At 41.0% G+C, this 21,888-nt stretch overlaps 1 protein-coding gene across 1 annotated transcript in view; it reads left to right on the forward strand.

The window, feature by feature from the left end:
• The window catches only part of ptprdb (protein tyrosine phosphatase receptor type Db), a 72,476-nt gene extending 53,752 nt beyond the window's left edge, over nt 1-18,724 (forward strand). Inside the window, exons 28-36 of the mRNA XM_073467613.1 lie at nt 3,782-3,901; nt 5,875-6,029; nt 7,667-7,952; nt 11,264-11,442; nt 11,613-11,739; nt 13,426-13,551; nt 13,646-13,800; nt 15,049-15,184; nt 15,285-18,724. Coding sequence (XP_073323714.1) covers nt 3,782-3,901; nt 5,875-6,029; nt 7,667-7,952; nt 11,264-11,442; nt 11,613-11,739; nt 13,426-13,551; nt 13,646-13,800; nt 15,049-15,184; nt 15,285-15,353 — 1,353 coding nt within the window. The 3' untranslated portion in view covers nt 15,354-18,724. The remainder of the gene's footprint in view (nt 1-3,781; nt 3,902-5,874; nt 6,030-7,666; nt 7,953-11,263; nt 11,443-11,612; nt 11,740-13,425; nt 13,552-13,645; nt 13,801-15,048; nt 15,185-15,284) is intronic.
• Nucleotides 18,725-21,888: the final 3,164 nt, after the last annotated feature.

A 21,888-nucleotide genomic window follows, 5' to 3' on the forward strand; every position in this document is an offset into this window, starting at 1 on the left:
TTACTGAAGAAAAATGATTAATACCACACTGTGTCATTACTGTGTTACAATCCATTTTCAGTTTTTGTTTGCAAAGCGCCAATTCACAACAAAACTTATCTCATGACACTTTCCAATTGGAGCAGGTCTAGACCATACACTTTAGTTAATTTATACTTAGATACAGTACTTGAGTAGATCTACTTAGGTTACATTTCAACAGTGCACAGATTCACATGTACTGTAAAGTGTATCTGAATGTTTCACTGCCACCACAGAAAAGACTAAAGTGGGTACGATGTAGAGCAGGACTAGGTTTGGCAGAATACGAGTGGATACACTATAATTCATGTTTCGGTAATGAAGACGTGGGTACAGCAGGGTAAGATAATGAGGCAGAGAATAACATGATAGGATGTGGGAGATTTTCTTATTGGAGGATAAATTACAGTAAATTAAGAGGAATAAAGTGCAGTCAGGTTAGAGTTGAATAAGAGTAGAAAATGATTGGATATGGTTGGTTTGACGGCAGTGAGGAGGTAAAACACAGACCAGCACAGGGCAGGATGTTCATTTTATAGGATGTGGAAGGACAGTAGAGTCCAGATGGATTCAACAAACCAGGACGAACAAGGAGAGGACATAAGAGAAAGAGCCAGGACACGTCACGTAGTACAAAAATAGCTGACAGAGTAAAACGAAAAAGCAGCCGACATCATTATGGTGACCAAGCTAAAAGTGCTATGGTTAAGTGAAAAGTTAGAGTGGGCATGTAGTTGATCAGGATAGAATAGAATACAGTAGAATAACACAAAATAATGGTGAGCAAGACCCTGCGGACGTAAAAGTACGGCTAAATTGAGAGGAGGTAATGAATTAGAAAATCATTTAGCTTCAAGGCATTTTGCTGTTGTTAACAGAATATGCGCTTGAGTAAAAATTCAATGTAATGAGAATGTCATGTTAGAATAAAATGAACAAGAATGGCTTGAGGTATGAATCATGATTAAGTGCTAACCAATTATGTCCAGAGCCATGTTCAGAAAATGATCCTTTCCTCTCGTCTGTGCTTCCTTTCCTATTAACCTGTGTCTTGTGTTGAAACTCTGCTTCCTTTTCAACTTTTTCCAACTGTCTCTGTTGTGTCTGTTTGACCCTCAGATGCCCTCTTATTTCTTCTCTAAGGCAAGACCTCTCTTTCTCTCCTTTGCTTATCCCTTTTGAAATGCAACCTCACCTCACATGGTTTTCTCCTTACCACCTTTCTCTACTCAGTGCGCCTTTTTTCTGCTGTTTCCCTCCTTTTTTCTCTGTTGAGCGTGAATGCAGAATTGTTTTCAGCTCACCACAAGGCGCTCGTACTCAACTTGGTCTGAAATGGGTTTTTACTGTACAGTAACCACTGCAGTTCAGAAAACAGTGCACATTAGTGTCTAAGTTTGCATGATCACACCCACAACTGTTTTTCTATTTTCCTGTCTAGTGGCTATGCAGTAGAGGATGTAGCCATTAAAGCTGGAGTTGGTAACACTGGAGAAACCAGTGAAAAAAAAGCCACTCCCCCGAAAAACTTGAGCACACCCTGCCTGACTACACTGACACTGGATGGGAGCAGCAGGTTTGCTCCGTTACACAAGCTCTCTTGGCTTTTTTAGGCTAATAAATAAAACAATAAACAACAATCACATTTCACACATGTAAGACCTAACATGATCATAAAATGTTGTCAGAACTCTCTCTGCCATTCTTGTGCAATAAAAGTCATGTGCATTGAGTGTATGGCCAGAGGGTAGGAAAGTATGTAAGTAGACAGGTGTAGGCTGGCCAGTCATGTCACTGAGGCTGAAAGAAATGTCTGGTCAGGTTTATATAGTGCTGTCGGAATGAGACTTTGAACCCAGAAATGAGTTAGCATTTTTGCACCTCCAGTTCTCTTGTCTCGAAGGCAAGGGTTTTTTTGAATGATGATCATTTTGGTCAAATGCCTGAAATAAGGTTGTTTTAATACCTCATGAATACCTCATGTCTGAATTATAAAGCCTTTAAGTGTCTCTAAAAAAGGCAAGTGGCTAAATGAGACTACAGAGCTCATTCACGCTTCAAAAATCATAAAAGTGATGTTCATCTGTGAAGATAATCTCGCTGAACAAAACGTCTAAATATCATAAACTTAATTTCAACAATAATCCAATACCAATTTCAAAAATTCTGTAGGCTTTTGGTCGAAGGAACCAGGGCGGTGCTAACTTCCGGTTGAGCTGACAAAAATACGTAATCCCTGCAGAGCTCTGTTAGAGGCCAACAACAGCCACAGATACCTGATTTTATTTTAATTGTCAGAGCATTTGATTTAATCATTGCTCGCTGTTAAAAGATTTTCTGTAAATATAAAAAAATTCTACCAAAATAAATTACCAATCCTTCATTTTAAGTCATATGAAAGTCGTATGAGTCGTATGAAAAATTTCGATCCGGACTTCAGAGCACCGTATTATAAGGAGTAGGCTGCTGCTGTCTTGTAAACATGATGAATCTGTAGTTTGTAAATGACTGTTTGGCTTTAAATTCTCTCAATTCAACATTATGCAACAATGAGAACATTCAATTTGAGTATATTTAGCTGTTTGTTCTCAGCCCACTACCTCCATGTCTACCATTGAAGGAGTAGTGGGTTGCTTGTTGGAGAAAATGATTTAATCTCATTTAACACCTCTCAACATTAAGCCATTATGTGTTTACGCATTAACAACACGGATGATCACAGATGGCCCCACTGTGGAAATCTTGCCAGCATCCTTCCTTTTAGCACCAATTTAACCAGCAAAGAGCATGGTGCAGTTATGCCCATATATCAATGGATAATATAGTCTTCACACCAGGCATTTACTGCGATCCTGTTGAGCCTTTGGCACTGGTTTTGCCCCCCTACGTTGACGACCATTCCTGTCCCCACAGTGTCTCAAGGTCTGGTGGGAAAACAACAGTCGAAATGCTGTAATTACAGCCTGAACGTCCGGGGCCAAAACGCATAATCCCCAGTCTGGAGCAGTGGAATGCAGAGCGAGCTGAGCTGAGCTCCCTGCTGTCTTAGATGTGAGGACTGGAGGGATCAGCACATAACGTTTGGTTTGGCCTGATTCTGCCAAGGCCCTCCTCCCCTCCTCTCCCTCCTCTGGGATTTTTTTTCCCTCTCTCGTCTGTGGTCTCTGAGGCTGAGCTGAAGAACTACAAATATGACCACCTCATGCTGTGCAATTCTATAATGTTTTGGTGGTTGGGATGCTGGGATTTGGTGTGCGGGGGGTGTAGTTTTGTAAGGATTTGTGAGGCTGGAATGTAGAGCAATGTACAGCGTCCAATACGTGAGGCCTGAACTTTAGGTATCACTTGGCTTTTCCAGCTCTGTGGTGGATCTTCATGAGAGCCCACCAACCTATGGTAATCTCAAGCCACACAGTTTTCCTAGTATTTCAAACAACTTATGCAGGATCACACCCAAGAAAGCAGAACTCTCTCCCTCCTCCCCTGTCTCTCTTTCTGTCACTCTTCACCCCACACACTTACTAAACCTCTTTCACACGCTGGGTTGTCGCTGTATGCACATTTTTTCCAAACATTACTGTCTGAACTCTGCAAACTCTCTCACTGATCTGCTTCAGCGCTCCCCTCCCTTTTTGCCACTGTACACGTGCACATGCACCGAAGCCAGCTCTCTCTTTCTCTCTTCTTTCACAAAGAAATGTGTACAGACATATACAAATCGCTCTGCATCTCTCACAGCCTCTTCCCTCTTCCCTTGTAGGTGAAGTGCGATCAGTACTGGCCAACGCGGGGCACGGAGACCTACGGCCTCATCCAGGTCACTCTGCTGGACACAGTGGAGCTGGCCACCTACTCTGTCAGGACATTCGCTCTGTACAAGGTAGCATGACATGTGCAGTGGAGTGTAATGGGGTCGTGTGTGTATTGATCTGTTGAAATATTTATGCACACTTGTGTGTGTGTTTACGCTTGGTTCTGAGGCCATGTCACAGCCTGTATTTGTGACCCAACGTGACAAGCAACCTCATCAGTACAGATTTTTTTAAAAAACGTTTTCATATATTTTTCCTTCCGACAAGATTGAAAGTGATTGAACACATCAAAGTGGCCTATTTTCTACTTTGAATTCTTAGTTGTTGACTTGAAAAAGCCCATTTTGATCAGTTATTGTCCCGCCTAAAATGGATCTCCTGTTAGGTTCAATAAACCAGTAGTAGTAAATTAGCAGATTATTGAGTTTATCGTTAAGTATAAACCCCTTGAGATGATAAAATGTATTTATATAGCAAATAAAAACAACACAAATGAAAATAAAAGACCAGAAGAATTATAAAAACATTTTAAAGTAAAACGATAAAACACAAAACATAAGATTTTTAAAAATTCATAAGTGCCTTCCTATAAAAGAAGGTTTTAAGAGAAGGTTCAACAGATTGCCAATGATGTCGCCTGCCTGATTTCAATAAGCAGAGAGTTCACAGTCTGGAGGATCTGACTGCAAACTATGACCTCTAATTTATCAATATTCAACACCCAACATTTAATGTCACAAAGGCGGGCGAGGAGATTATCTAAAGTGGATGTGTGAGTAGATTTGAAGGGGACATTGAGTATCCTCCACATAGCAGTGATGGGTAACACCATGGTTCTGGATGATCTGACTGGGAGGAAGCATGTAAATAGAAAATGAAGGAGGGCTCAGAATTGACCCTTGAGGAACCCCACAGTTAAACTCATGAACAGACCCTAACCCTAACCCTAACCCTACTTGGAGTTTACTAAGACAACCGAGAATGTCCTATTGGACAGGTATGAGGTAAACAGTTATAGGGCAGTACCCGTGAGCCCAATCCACGTTGTTATCGAGGAGGTCCTAACATACAATACACATTAACATGAAAAACAAGCAGAAAAACAAGACAATAATCAACAAATCAACACACAACAACTAAAACAGTGCAAGATTGTTTTACTTTTTTTACAGATTAGTTTTGTGATATTCTATATTTTTCTTACTGTCAACAAATCCCAGGAAAAACGCCAACACCAACAATGAATTGATCCTTCTACTAAGCAAGTTGGCTGATAAACTGCAGCTTATTCCTCTCACACGCCTCCACTGTTGCCCCAAAAATTCAAAAAAACACATGAATGAGCCACACTATTGTTCTAAATGACACGTTCCTTTATTTAAATGGACGTGGGCACTGTAGTTTATTTTGAGTCAAACCCACATACACCATCCTGCTGCTGTAAATACCACGAATAGCGTACTAATCCATGGCTAAAAATAACCCCCCAAAATAAACTATTTACTCCTGTTTTACTAAGCTTTTTTTGAAAAGTAAGACTAAATTCTGCGTTTGTAGCATGTGTTTTGGTCTTTTTATAATAAAAATCTAGATTTACAGCATTTTTATTGATGATTAAAATAGCACTTTCAGGTCAGTCTCTAATTTGATGAATAAGGAAACAGTCAGGTCATACTCTGTTGCCTTAATGAAGGTATTTATTACAGTACTGCAGCCAGGGAGCAAATTCTACTTGACAGTGGCTGTATAGGTTTTGCTTGATAAAAATAGGCTAAAAATATACAAGGTCACAAAGAGGCTTTTCTTAGATATCTTTTTTAAAGAACAGAATCCGGTTTGCATCAACCATATAAGAAACTGAGAACCCCCAAGGTCTTCCAATCTTTACAGTGGTCTGGAACCACTGTCAAAGAGTGCATAAAGATTGCAGTGACCCTTCTGGGTTTGCCAGCGAATGACCTAACCACGATTCAGCAGTTAACGTATACATTTTATTTAAGTAAACCACATTTTTAACACTCTTGTCTGTCTGCTTGTCCAGAGCGGCTCCAATGAGAAGCGTGAGGTTCGTCACTTCCAGTTCACGGCCTGGCCAGACCATGGGGTGCCCGAACACCCCACCCCCTTCCTGGCTTTCCTACGCAGGGTCAAGGCCTGCAATCCTCCAGATGCAGGACCCATGGTTGTCCATTGCAGGTGTGTGTGTGATTGTGTCAGTGCTTCATGCATGTATTTTTTACTGTTTTTGGTTCTATAATTTACTGTACCAAACTGATTCCTAAAATCACCAAGGAGGACAATCCAGAAGTCCCTGACCAAAAAGAAAACAAATCTGGTCCTTGACTGTGTCCGTATGAAACACTTATGTGTTATTTTGGGTTTTACTTGGCAGTATAATTTTCAAAAGCCGGGGAGTCTGTGAAAATCAACACGAGTCCAAGAGCACTTGTATAAAATCATTCATAGGTCCTGAACTGAAATGAGATTGACCTGCCATTATGCAAACCCCAAACCATCCTCACTGGCTGAGGCAGCCGCATTCCTCCCTTAACGACCTCCATCGTCTCAACGGTTTAGCAACAACAGCTGTCGCCATGCTGACCCTATTTTCCATAAGTAGCCCTCAGTGTTGACTATTTACGGTTTAAGCTGGTGGTAGATATGAGTTCACAAGTTTATATTCAAATGAGTTGCTTTCTGAGCAGCAGGAGGCTCGTGCGTTGGTTGGAGGAAGATTCTGGAAACTTGTCATTACAGTCTTGGCAGAGGGGTGAGCACCAGAGCTGGAATGAAGCTGCTATTTGCTCTTACAAGGGAGTGAAGGAGAGAAGAAGATAGAGGGTTGCAGAGGGAATATGGAGCAAAAGCTCTCAGGAGGAAGAATTAGTGAGGTATAGACGTGGAGGAAAGGAGGGAAGGGAAGAAAAGGGGGATCGAGAGATGATTGAGAGGGAGCGTTAGCGAGGGGCCGGGGAGTTAGAGGAGGGGATACGTGCAGAATCAGAGAGAAGGTGAGGTCAAATCCAGGACGCGGTGAATGGAAATGATGAATTAAAGAAAAGGAAAGGTAGAGAGAAAATGGAGTCTAAAAAAAAATGTGAGAGTGAAAAAGTGGTTGGGCCGGTGTGAGAGTGTTGGAAGGGTACTTAGAGGGAAGATAAAGAGGCAGAGGGAGATGAGGGCGGGAGGAGGGTGAAAAGGTTGGCAGGAGAGGAGCTCTTCCTAATCTTCCGTAGCAGTCAGATGGAGTATCTAACAGGATTATCAGTCAAATTTAATTATCCCGGCAAGACTCCATCATAATGTGACTTAACATATCAACCAGCCTCTGTATCAAACAATGGACCGAATCTCATTCCACCTGAACAACACACACACACACACACGCACGCGCGCGCGCTAGGGCACACACACATACACACTGATATTAATTTAACCATATAAAGAGGTTTTTATTCACTTGCAGAAACTTGCTTGGTCAGGCTGTTTCACCATTTAGGTACCAGCACAGCAAAAATGTGAAGTGTTTGGGTGGGCAGCTAAATGTATTATATTTCTGGATTGTATGTCGACGGGAGAGGATATCTTCCTAATGCCAGTCAGACGGCGATGCTGACTCATCGCTGATGTCAATTTTTACGTCCCTTTGTTGGAAATATTGCTGGCTGGCATCTTTGTGATACTTAGTTGATTTAGGGACAGTATGTCGGAGCTTTTGCAGATTTGTACCAGGTTTGAAGACACAGCACACACTCAGGGAAATTATTTGCTCAGAAGTTTATCGCCCAGGTTGTGTGAGGAAATCACATCACCGTCTGTTTGTCTTCCCTCAGTGCTGGAGTGGGTCGCACCGGCTGCTTCATTGTGATCGACGCCATGGCGGAGAGAATCAAGCACGAGAAGACCCTCGACATCTACGGCCACGTGACACTGATGCGCTCCCAGAGGAACTACATGGTCCAGACGGAGGACCAGTACATCTTCATTCACGATGCGCTGCTGGAGGCCGTGACCTGCGGGAACACCGAGGTCCCCGCGAGGAACCTGTACTCCTACATCCAGAGGCTGACGCAGATTGAACCAGGGGAGAATGTCACTGGCATGGAGGTGGAGTTCAAGGTGAGGACTGATCAGCATGTCATTGAAGTTTGTAAAATTAGGTCCAAGAAGGCCAGACATCAGGGTCAATATGAGTCAATAGCATCCCTGAATTAGATGCCATAGATTTACAGTGGCTCCTCATACTTAACTCATTGTCTAAAGATGGTCTCTTTACCTACTGGGTCCCATAAAGAAGCACAGATGGTCCAAACACAATATATGGTCACTGTGTTTGCCGAACTAGGCGTTGTTAAATGACACGGTCTGGTCTATGAGGAATTTCCTATATATATATATGTCACCAGCTCCCCCTGACATTACCCTTGTGTCACAGAGCGCTGCTCCTGTAACCTGCTGTCACCCATTGACTCACCCACCCCTTGTTTTGTTAATGATTTATCGTTAGCTATTTGAGTGACTTCAAACCCCATACTTACATTTCAAAGTTTATTCAGCTGCAATTTCCCTCCGTGTGTCCACCATAGTTGTCTTTTGTAAAAACAAATCCAACCGTCACCAGTGCGCAATAAATCTGGGGATATGGTGGGCCACGAAGGACGCAACGGTTGGATTCCTCACAGCACGAGAAGCGAAGGCTGCATTCCTCTGCCGTATTTGAAGGAGCCTTTGAAATGGGACGGCCTTGCTGCCCCACTGTGGCGCATTTGGTCTTCATATGCAGCCTTCAAAAGATGCAACCCCTCGAACTGAGACACAGCTTTAAAGTAGCCTACATTTTAATGAACTTTAGAGGTGCTAGAAAACAGGTTTCTTACAGTTTTACAGAGCCAGGCTAGCTGTTTTCCCATTTTCCAGGCTGAGCTAACCAGCTGCAGGTACCAGCTTCATATTAAACTCTGTGCAGGAAAGAGAATAAGAGTACTGTTTAAAAAAATGTTGAATGTTAATGGCATTGTCTGCCATAACATTTTTTGTCTAATGGTACAATTACAGTTCAGGAACAAAAGAACAAAGAGAAAGGAGGTTGGTTGACAATCCAGGAATTTTCCTTCCCAAAGTTATAAATTCCATTGCGTTACAGTAAAATGGGACAATGAAAATAAAAACAGGAAAGTCTGTTCAACTGAATGGAAAAGGCTCACTGGAGCTTCCAACTGTGTCACATTGTCCACATCAGCAGATCAAGTTTGGACATTAACCTCGCTGACAGTAGATGTTAACTTTTCTGAGCACCTCCAGCACTTCTCATCCATGTTGACTTTAAAGTCAAGGTTTTTAAATTCTTGACCTTGGAAACAGCAGTTGGCAAAACAATTACACCTTCATATCTCTTTAGTAGCTGCTGAAGATGTTCACAGGAAGGCATTTCTCTCCAACACAGCTTGAGAACAACCTTCTCCACAAGGACATACAGTATGTATGAACCTTGTGTTGCTGACCTGGATAGTCACTCAACATCTTTCCCAGGGCTGTTAGCGGTTCCCCCTCTGAGATTTTCATATACTCAGGATGGATGGTTGGATTTGAAGGAGATTATGGGATTGCACCTTGTGAATCCAGGGTAAGAGAGTCCTACTGAGGGTTTTAGAAATCATCATAGCTGTGGATGTTGATGGGCATACAGAGAAAAACCATATAACGCCAGCCAGAAAGTTGCAGGTTATAATAAAACATTTGGGAAAGGTCATCTCAAACATTTAGGGAGCTGGTCAGAATTTAAAGTGAGAACACCGAACAAGGGGCCTCGGTTCGCAGGCCGGAAGAATACATAAGGGATTCAGAGTGTTATTGAGAAGTCTTATTTTCATTTTATTCTGGCTGTTTTAGTTTGTTTACTGTGATATTTACCTCTTGCCAGACAGAGTTCTCAGCAGACCCCTGTCTGGTTCTGGCTGGGGTGAGAAGAGAATCACTTTTAGCCGTACAGGTATATATTGAAAGCAGGTGGCTTAAATTGCTCCTGGAATGGTTTATGTCTGCTCAGACGCTCAGAGGGCAAAGTAAACACAAAGCCACTCCGAGCAATCTCCTTCATCCTGTGCTCCAGCATTCTTGTTCTAATGGCAGCGGCCTCCGCTGAATGACAATGAAGCGGGCTCTCGCCGAACTGTTTGCTCAGCCTTATATTGATGTAAAACATATGCAAGGGTTGTCCCAGTCACCAGATTTCATCTCACTCGAACACTTATGGCACAGAGACAGCACTTTCCACCTTCATCAACAAAACACCCCAAAAGGATGGAATTTCTCGTGGAGGAGCGGTGACGTATCCCTCGAATAAAAAAATCACAGAGAGTTGAAGAGTGTGTGTGAGAAAAGAGAGAAACAAAGCTGTTCTGATAGCTTTTGGTAATCCAACACCCCTATTAAGACATACTGTTTTTGTTTTCTTTCACTGGTTGAGTTTAAAGAGGTTGCCAACAGGGCACAGTTTTATCCAAGCTTAACAGATGGCGCAAATAATGGCATGTATCAAAGCAAAAAGAAGTTTTGTGCGCGCCAGACTTCGTCGATAAGACCGAGTCAAATCCAAACCAAATGGCACGAAGAATTACTATCGTTGGCGCTGGAAACTGAGTACCCGAATGAACTGGTGAACTTGGTGGTTAGTGTGGGACTTTCCAGCCGGGTCTGTCTGCAAGAAAATAAGGTACTCGCTGTTTCTCCCACAGCGCTCCGGTAGCCTCTATCGGTCCAGGCTCAGTTCACGAGACCCCATTGTTTCCCCTCCCCGAGTCTGCGGTCTCAGTCTGCCTATTCTCTGTTGTTCTGTCTTTCGTTTTAAGAAAAGTCATCCAATGGTCGAGTGTGTGAGAGAGAGTGTGCGCCATGTGCTCACGTCTGCATGTCTGCACGTATCCATATGAATGTGTGTGTTCCAGGGTTGTTGGTTTTTTTTCATACAGGATCAACTGTGGTTCACATATGTGCATTTGAGACAGTGTGGGGCCTTGTGGTTTCCTGCCCCCCGACTCTTGACTTTCTCCTTCCTCCTCTCGTTCATCTTATTATATTCCCTCTCTCCCATTCCCGACCGCTGCCCTCGTCCCTCTATATCACCACCCTTCCTTTGTTTATTCAATTGAAGATGTCTGACTAAATATCCCCAGGCCTGACGAGTCAAGCTGATTTTATAATTTCAGTTGTCCAGTATGCCAGAGGAAAACCAAAGCTTGTGCTAAATACATTTGAATGAGGTCTGTGAATTTGTTTGAACGTACTTTTTATTTTTCTTCCTTCCTTGTTTCCATTACTCCCCATCTTCCTTCATTCCCCTCTGTTTTCTTCAGTTTGGTCTGCTTCTTTGGCCCTTATTTGAGGCTCTGTAAAGGTTTTGTTATGAAATATGGATTTCTTTTCTGTTCCAGCGTCTGGCCAGTGCCAAGGCCCACACATCACGGTTCGTGAGTGCCAACCTGCCATGCAACAAGTTCAAGAACCGGCTGGTGAACATCATGCCCTACGAGACCACACGTGTGTGTCTGCAGCCAATCAGAGGAGTGGAGGGTTCTGACTATATCAACGCCAGCTTCATAGATGGATACAGGTCAGAAAAAATATGAACTGAACTATTATTATCTATGTATATCTATGCTGGCATTTACTTTCAGGTTTAATGTATGTGGATTCTTAACAGTGAGTTTCAACTCATTCGAAGTAGAATGAATAAAGTGGGTGCAGGGATGCATTATTTAATTAATATATTTGTGTTTGTAGGCAGCAGAAGGCCTACATAGCAACCCAGGGCCCGCTGGCTGAGACCACAGAGGACTACTGGAGGATGCTGTGGGAACACAACTCCACCATAGTTGTCATGCTAACCAAACTGAGAGAAATGGGACGGGTACGGATACAAATACACACACACACTAATGTTATAATAATAATAATAATAAAAATGTTAGTATGGATTGGCTCTTCTGGGACACAAACCTCTAATTCTAACATTATAAGGGCTTTTAGATCTGGTGATTGTAGTGATGATAACTGGCAGCAGCTGAGTGTCTGTATTGGTAACTTTAAACTTGACTAACTTTGTAGGGCAGATCCACGGGGGTGGCATGCCAATCCACCCGAGATGTCACCCCACTTTGGGAAAATCTGATTACATGAAAACATGTTGCCGGTTGAAAATTTAAAGAAAGCTGATTACTGATAACTTTAAATATAGAATTTAAAAAACGGTTGGGAAACATTGAGGGGCATGTAGAAAGTTGAAACAGACAGTAGTCAAAAAAAAAAAAAACATTCACACAACTTTTCAGTGTGAAAAGTGTGAAGTTGTGCACTTATGTTAATAGCAATAGTAGAAGTTTAGTCAGTCTGATTCTTGGAGGAGACAAATGAAGATGATCTAAAATAAAGTAGGCTGTCAAATTTAACATATTAATCATTGATCATTTATTATCATATTATAGTTCATCACAGTAATTCAAGTGTATATTGCCTGTATATTTGGTCATTATGTGTATGTCAATTTAGATTAATTTAAAAAATAACATGTTAACAAATATAATATGGCATGTGTAATCTCTTATGGTCGTGTTTTAGGCAAAGTGATAGCCATATGTTAAATTATTTTAAATTAGTCTATGTAATGGGTTTATGTTCAATGAAAAAAAATGTCTGAAGATTTGAACATTCAATATTCATTCATTATTAATGCCACCTTTAGAGGTTTCTATTTAAAGCTTTACTCATGAGTCATTATAATGTAATGTTCTTAAGTTAAATTATCTTATCGCAAATATTGATACACGTATGTGATTGTTTGTTACATATTGAGCTTATTTTTGCCACCCCTTAACTTTTCCATGCCAGTCTTTTGTCACCCCATGAATATTTCTCTAGATCTGCACCTGCTTTGTGCCAAAAATTAGACATATTATTTTATAAGACTTTGGAAAGGCTCTGAAGAAAATCTAGACAAGAGACAGTAAACTCTTTGAAACCCACACTAATTAAATTATTTCAGTTGAGCTGCAGCTTTTTAGAAAGGACTAGGTTTCAATGCCAACCCATAATATCAGATAATGATTTGCTGTTGAATAGACGATGATTTTTACCCAAGCATGCACTGTAACATACAATATCACACAATGTGCCATAATTAGGGCCTCACCAAGAGACGAGCCTGTGTACTGAGAACTGTTGAAAGCAGGAAACAGCTGTTACACTTCTTAGGGGTCAAATAACCTGAGTTAAATATGCAGCTATTTTTGGAGAATATCTGTGAAAAAACGACAATGATAAGTCTTGACTATTAAAAACAGTATATCGAAAATGAAGCATCGAAAATGCAAATACCACAGTGACAGAGTGAGAGAGAAAGAATGATAGTGGTGTGAGTTATATCCCACGAGCATCATATCTCATCTGGCAAAGACTATCTCCAAGTGAATAATGAATTTCAGGAAGTCAGGCAGATATTTTCATGACAAAGTAGCCAGAAATTGTTCTCATTCCACACTGAATCCATCAGACGTGGCGTAAAGCTCTGAGCTGAAGCCTCTGTGCTCTCCTCCTGCAGGAGAAGTGTCACCAGTACTGGCCTGCAGAGCGCTCAGCCAGGTACCAGTACTTTGTAGTGGATCCCATGGCTGAGTACAACATGCCCCAGTACATCCTTCGAGAGTTCAAAGTCACAGATGCCAGGGTGAGTCACCAGTTTGTGTGGCATTTGTATTATAATAACATTCTTACTTTAATTAAAGATAACATAAAAAAACACACACATTCTTTTCCTCCAGGATGGCCAATCGCGGACAGTTCGTCAGTTCCAGTTCACCGATTGGCCGGAGCAAGGAGTGCCAAAGTCAGGGGAAGGATTCATTGATTTCATTGGCCAGGTGCACAAAACTAAAGAACAGTTTGGCCAGGATGGGCCAATTACTGTGCACTGCAGGTAAGACTTATTCTTCCTACTAACACCTCTATATTTTTACACTGTGTGATCATTGTATTCATTGTGACAAGTTTCATAAAACTAAATAAATGAGTGGAGAAACAGATCCTGAACAACTTGAACACATATGGGAAATTTTTGTCTTCACCATGATAACTAAAACCCCAAATGAGGGTGATGAAGGTTGTCCCAGTAGATCTGAGACAGACTTGTGGTGGTGTATAGTGTAAATGTGTCATTCCTCTGTGTATATGATCACTGTGGAGGGATCTTAAAAGTCCCCTTTGAACAAGTGTGGACAGTTTAGATGTATCGTTTGCATACACACTGATTAGAGATACTGTATGTAGCTGACAAACCACAGATGATTATACAACCCCAAATTCCAAAGACTTTTGGCTCAGGGACACTTCAAAAAACCGTTACAGTATAGACAGTTTGTTGGCAAATGATTGCATCTGTTTTTATTTACGTTACACAGTTTCATAGTCTATTGATATGCAGTTATCAGAGATACTGTATGTCGCTGAAGAGCAACAGGTGATTATAGTATATTAATCTACTGTAGGTTTAGGTTGCAGCTTCTGGTACACAGTTCTAAATTTTTGCATTAAACCAAACTGTATTTTGTAGCCTGTTCACATGTATCCAAAAATGGACTTGGAAAACGGATTTGCATTTATATAATGCTTTTCCAGTCTACTGACCGCTCAAAGCGCTTTACAACACTTGTTACATTCAACCATTCACACACATATTCATACACTTATGGCAAAGCCCTGCCCTGTTCATCAGGAGCAATTTGGGGTTCAGTATCTCGCTCAAGGATACTTCAACATGTAACTGGGGGATCCTGAGATCAAACCACTGACCTTCAGATTAGTGTACGACCCGCTCTACCTCCTGAGCCACAGCCACAGATTAATAAAGTTGCGTTTGTTCCTGTGTTGTTGTTGTTTGTGACTCTGAGGAAAACGAAAACGATCCAGTTGTCGATGAAGAGTCGGACAGAGCAGTGATATTTAGCCATTAGCCTAAAGGTCACTGCCTTTAACGTGAGGCATGAGTCACCTGTATCTAAAAATCACCAAACATATTGACTGACTTTACATTATTAATACGTTCGGTGTCTGATCTTTGCCATGTGCGGGCAAAAATTCAGAAAGAGGTCACTGCTACAAATAAAGCCAGTGGGAGGAACTACAAATACATCCAGCTCTAAATATGTTTCCACCTTTCCATCAACAGTGCTGGAGTAGGAAGGACTGGTGTGTTCATCACCCTCAGCATCGTGCTGGAGAGGATGAGGTACGAGGGCGTAGTAGACATCTTCCAGACTGTCAAGATGCTGCGCACCCAGAGACCCGCCACCGTTCAGACAGAGGTGAGCCCTCCCGCTGTCATTAATCTGTCTTCTTTCTAGTTCACGCTGTCTTTATCTTTATTCTCTGTCACTGACTTGATGTGCCTCTCCTTCCCTCCAGGACCAGTACCAGTTCTGCTACCGAGCCAGTCTGGAGTACCTGGGAAGCTTTGATCACTATGCAACATAAACCCAGTGGCCGTCTCTCATGCCACATCCCACCTAGTGCACTTTTCTTAGGTCACATGCGGCCTGAATTAATGCACCAGGCTGCGATGTGTCTTTGAAGATTTTTTTGCCGCCACATGCAGAGTGAAGAGGGGACCATCGGCTTATCCCGTACCCAGAAACAGCACCTCTAACTGAGCCATAGCAACCTGCTTGACAAGGGTGTTTCCTTCCACCCTCAGCCCAAACAACACCCCATTGGTCAGTCTGAAGAAGCAACTTCAACCACTGTTCCAATCAGAATACTTGATCAGATATTGATTTTTTTTATTCGTTTCAGTGCTTTTGTGAGCACCCAGATTGCTTTACATTGTTTGGGTGTGGAACTCTCACCTCGTCCACCACCAGTGTAGCATCACCAACCTAAATACAGGACCCGGCTACAGTATTTAGCTGTCACAGGAAACATTTTGATTTTTTTCTATCTAGAGGACTGTCTAGAAGGAGTCTACAAATCCATCTCATGGATTTGTCTCTTGGACTGAAAGAACTGGGACTTTTGAGCACCAGAGAATTGCCAACAGGAGACTGAAAACACAGAGCACACAGTATTAAAAAGACAAAGAACACACACATCCCAAAAAAGAAAAAGACACCGAGAAGTGTTTTTTTTTTGTTTGTTTTTTTTTTTGTTTTTTTGTTCGGAAACAGACTCTCGTTTCCTGTGAATGAAAAAGAAGATGTTTCTACCATACAGTAATAAAAAAACACCAATTCAACCTTATGCTTCACGGTTTAAGATAAGGGAAATTTGAGAGAGGTTTAAAAATGCATACCACAAAGTAAAACATTCATTTAGTTTTTTAATAGAATATAGATATGTGACTATCTTGTTTTTTAAAAACTGGGTATTTCTTGTGGCACGTTTCTGTTTGTTGTTTTTACAGATTTATGACTTTGTCCCCACTGACCATACAAAGGCAAAGTAGTATTTTATTTCTTTCTTTTTTTTCCGTTTCTGTGTAATCCAATGAGCTGTAGCGATTTTTTGTTTTAAAAGTAATACGGTACTGTTTTAAAGTGTACAATCAAATCTAGTGTGAAAAAATGTTCACAATTCTATGAAAAACACCACCATTGAGTGTCACTCTCCTGTATTCTCCACCCACACACACGTTTCGCATGCACACAGGGCTCTCATGCGGTGTCGAAGAGGGCGGCCATTTTTGAATTCCCAGGGGGCCCCGTAGAGGCACAGTGGTCAGCCTGCTGCTACCAGGAAGAATAATCTTGCCAAGTTGTTCTGTGTGCAGGTTGAGAGAAAGCCAGATAAAACACTACAGAGAGTATGCACAGAAAGCGAGATATAAAAAAAATAACTATTTATGTGTCCAAATAAGCTTCACAAAGATTTCTCAAGCAGGGAGCGAGAAAGAGATGTAGAAAATGGGATGGGGGGATTGGGCGGGAGGAGGAGGTGGGGAGGGTCGGGGAAGGAACAATTTTCTCACTGGAATGCTCACCTATGACTTTTCTCTCTGTCTGATTCAGTGTGCAATAAGTAGATGTATTATATATTTTTGTGTCAAGTCACTAACTGCAGTTATATGCCATTATGATAATGATATTGATGATGGTGCATCATTTTCCAGACACAAGGATGTTATAACGCTCAATACGGTTTTTCTCGCCACCCGTTTTAATGTGTCCAAACGGAGGGAAGACGACCCCTCTGACCTTTTTAGATCTTTCATCACGTCACGACTTCAGTAAGACGATGTCATCCCTCTGTGTGTGTCACAGCAACCGACGAATGATCGAACTCATATTTCAAAACAGCATCTAATAAGTATTTTGATTTTAGATTTCTAGTGCCTTATATTACACGCCTATTTTGATAAAGTTACTTTAAAGGGTTTTTTTGTGTATTTTATGTATGTATGCTCGTACGTGTGTGTACTGAATGTCTGTGTATATAATTTTGTTATGTTACAGTGCGTGGGAGTATCTCGTAGGTTCTGTTTTTTGGCTGTGAAATTTTGTATGGAAGGCTCTGTGTAAGGTTGTACTCATCACTTTTCAACCCAGCAACAACATCATCATATCTCTCTTAATTGGAAAAAAATATATATCTTAGACAAGGACTCAAAAAATGTGGTTTCAAAGTATGTTATTCGCAGGATGGTCTGACAGAAAAAAAAAAAGTTTGTATGCCGTAAGCTTTCCGTCTTTTCTTCCTGGGACACTTGCACAAGCTTTTGTGTATATATACTCTTTCATTCAGACTTCAGTTTGCCTGCCATGAAATTTTGGCCACACTCTAGCAACTTTGGCACCGACTGTGAGCTGGCTCAGACAAGTCATACTTACTCAGCTATGTAGAAATCTATATAAAGCTGAACGGCAGTGGCAATCTTTGTCAGTTTGGACAAAACAAGAAAAAAACAACGGATACGCTCATACAGTTGTATCCCACCTGAAATCAGTCAAACTGGTCATCTGTGTTATTCGTTCTGATGTCTACAGTTCTGTATTTTTTCCTTTAGCGACAAAGTTCAGGTGCTACGTCTCCAACGACACAGAACCTACAGCATCATTCGTTCTATTACTTTGTATCTCCATTAACCATATAAGGGATCGTTAACGGTTTTCCACCATCTTACAGTAACCCTGTTGTCATTTTTCGTATGCATGGTACCACTTTTGAGATGCCCCTTTGGTCGCACCTGTTATGGGAAGACTTGCACTTTCTCTCTTTGTACTATGCACTAATACTAGTATCCTATTATCTCTCTGATAAGCCCCCACCCCTCCCCCCAAAGGAGTTTTACTTGAACTCAGTAAAGATGGACCCTGTAATGCTCACATGGTTGTGTATATGTAAATAACACAAAACACAGAGAGTAATTGAAATGCATAAATAGTAAATGAATACCTAAATAAATGATGAAGAGTGGATAAAAGTCTATCAGATATACAGAGTGATATAATACAAAGGATGCACCTGAAATCACAGTTTATGGCACAGCAGTATGTGCAATACATCACATTGTGGATTTGTCGTACCACAAAAGAGAAGTTTCACAAAAAAGTGTTTCTATTTTACCCCCCCGATGTATCATGTAGATGGATAAAACTGGAGTTTATAAATTGTATAAAAACGAAAAATATGGTGTGTTACTTGGATCAGTTACCTCCAATTGGTCTGTAAATGTAAACTTCTTTTTTCTTTTCTTTTTTTTTCTTTTTGTTTTCTGCTCCGGGTCAACAAGTGCTTTTTATTTTCTTACATTGGTTCTCGGAGCGTGTGAAAACCGAAAAACAGGTCTGTATGGATTTCTGTTCTCTGTCGACACAAGTTTCATTTGTTACAAATAAACTCAAGTGAAATAATTTGTTGCTGCTGTCGTTTTGTATCTCGGTTCTTCTCACTTTAAACAACATCGTCATGTTATGAATAATGATGATTAAAAATAAAAACTGGATCTTTAAACAACAAAGACACAAATATACTGCAATGTCAACTTTTAAAGATGTTATTTTGGCTTCCTAGGAAATCTGTTTTAAAGTTAATTATGATTTTCATTTTTGTAATTTTATAGAAACCAGCTCCAAACAGTCTCCTGCATTCATGGCTTGTGTTGTATAAATATGGCATTAGGGCGGAGATTGTATTTGAGTTGTTTCCAGGACCATGTTAGTGTTCTAATCACTATAACTAAGTATACAAGGTAACACTTTATTTAAGGATAACTCCACTTATTTTATACATCAAGTGTGTTTACAGGTCTCAGGGAGTACTACTGCATATGTGAAAACAAGTAGTCTAAAACCTTTAGTGGCTCCAGAGGAAGCTGCATGTAATCTGATAAATTGCCTCTGGTGATGTTACTCAGTGGCTAAGTTGCATTGTGGGCAATGTAGGCAGCAGGTTTTGAGAAGCAGACCACAGGTTTAGCATCACACCCCTGAAACACCGTTGGACTCATTATGGACATTTTTTTTTTTTTTTTTTTAATTGATACAGCAGAACCAGAGATATCAGCTTCTCACACCATGCGTTCTTCTTCCTCTTCAAAACCTGGTGCCTACATTACCCACAATGCAATTTAGCCACTGAGTGACATCACTGGAGGCAATTTAATACTCTTTGTAGTAACTTTTGTTTTGTTGTTTGTTTTTCTGTATTTGCTCAAAAATCCTGGCCCTAATGATGCCGTTAACCTAGAGGGAACACACGATTAAATCATGGTTAATATAATTCATCCGGAGTGAGCCATTAAATTTAACAAAGACGTGGTTCTCTGAGAATTACAGGTCAAAACAGGTCAAAATAACAAAACACTTTTGTCCAAACATGTGGATTCATGTCAAGAGAGTATAAAGCATTGGAGTAAGTATCAAACATATTTTATTATTCATGGGCCATCACGCTAAATGACAGAATGCCAATAATAGTGCCTATAATAAAACAGCCAGAGTGGTCTTCCCCCACCTTGACCTGGCTTACTTCCTGTGTGGGTGGAGGCTCTGTGAGTCACTTGTGGAAATCTTACATCTGATCAGTGAAGCAAGTGGACCTCATGGGGATGACATTTTCCTCAGTAGTTTGTTTGGACTGTGTGAAAATGATTTGAGTTAAATTGATGCTGTAAAAATAAAAATGATTTAAGAGCCAGTGTGAAGGATTTAGTAGCATCTAGCAGGGGCTCATTCAGTAACTAAAACATGATTCTTGAAACATAATTATAAATATTATATTGCACTCCTGCCAGTATATCCACTAAATCCTACTGTGCACACTGGACCTTTAAATAAAAAATAAATAAATAAAAAACTAAGGATTATCATTGCTTCCTTTTTGTTTTCAGACAATTCAAATTAAACCCTTATTTCAAGAATAGCATGACAATGTAGAGCTGAGCCTAACAAGCCGAGTCTAAAATGACCCAAAATGGCAAATGTAGAAATAGACATTTAATAATAAACTTTTTCTGTAGTGGAACCCCCAGGTCATAATTTGCATTTGTCCCTCCCCCGAGTGTTTACAAATAACAACATTATCTCTATTTGTCTCTCAGTTTATTCCAGAAATATAATAGTCTTTTTTTTGGCTGTGTAATGAGCGATCCAGCAGCCTCACAGGGATTCTTGCATTGCTATAAACTTTTAGACTTGTAAAAATCCACATTGGGAAACAGATCGAGGCTACAGTCTGCAGTGAGTGGAGCTGCAGCTGAGAGGCCCTTGCTCATTCATGTCTGACTTGTTATTGTAAGGCGCCGGGAATGATCCAACGTCTCTGCTGGGCTGAACAGAGACCGCCTTGCTCCCGGGCTCAGAGCAGAACGGTTCAGATCAGTCTTGGTCCCGCCGTAGCCTCTGAAGCTCTGTTGCATTTGCCATGAGCTGTGTCATCAGCTCAGTTCCCAACACTTGAGGATTTCCTCTGTTAGACTGGGTGGGATGCTCTAAAGACTCACTTGGTCTCTTTCAAGTCATAAGCTTCTGTTTTTGGCTCTCTGTTCTTTTTATCAAGACCCGCGGCAATAAACTGTAAGGCAAACGTAGGAGGGGGCACTGGGACCCAGGCACACTTTGGCCGATCAGGTGAGAGCACCTCAGAGGGTGTAGAGGCTGATGAAGCACAGTTGTTTCAGCTTCACTGCTGCTCCTGCGCTCACTCCTGTGCACATGATTTCTCGCTGAGCCAAACAAACTCTTTGTGTTTTACATCCTTACAGGGTTCAAAATGACATTTTTTACAATGTAATTTTAGACATCTTTTCAACTCCAATGACAGACATCTAAAGAACTTCTTGTTATTCAAAATTAAAGTTTTATATGATGCTCAAATTTTACTCCATGCATCAAAATCTACAGGGTGGAATCAAACCTCCAGCCTCAACTTCAGTACACGGGGCACATCAGGTGAGCAATCTATGAGCTTTATTGAATATAAAGTCTTGGTCATACAACCTTGCGATGATAAAGATGTTGAATTGACGACTTTCGGATGTTTTTTGCTCAGTGGGTTTTTTCCGTTTGAAAACAAGTCCCCTTCTACTTCAGTTGTTTAGGAGAATTCTGCAACGCTGTTTTGCTGTGAAGCTCCAGAAATGTTTTGTGAACTTCGAAACTTCACCTGACTTTCAACAGCAACATGAGGGTGAGTAGATGGTGACTGAATTCTCATTTTTGGGTAAATTTTATCTCAAGTTTTCACCAATTCATTTGAGTCATACCATCATATAGCTACTCTTTCTAGTTAGACCTTTTCCTCTTTGCTGATAGGTGATATAATAGTTGCTGGTTTGTGCACAACGAAAGGAGAAGTGGAGTAAAATGTTACATTCAAAAGGCAAATTTTGCCAGGAGCAATGGGGGAAAAAACAGCTTTACTCAGCCAAGTTATCTTCAACCTGTTTATTGGAATAGGCCTACAGTGGACAACCTTGAAGATTTCCCCAAGTCAGAAAGGCATGCTTAAATTAATTGTCATGCATCAACCACCAAAAGACAGAAAATAATGCAGGGTGGCATGCTTGTACAGTATG

The sequence above is a fragment of the Pagrus major genome, chromosome 1 (genome assembly GCF_040436345.1).
Source record: "Pagrus major chromosome 1, Pma_NU_1.0".
In the NCBI taxonomy this organism is placed as follows: domain Eukaryota; kingdom Metazoa; phylum Chordata; class Actinopteri; order Spariformes; family Sparidae; genus Pagrus; species Pagrus major.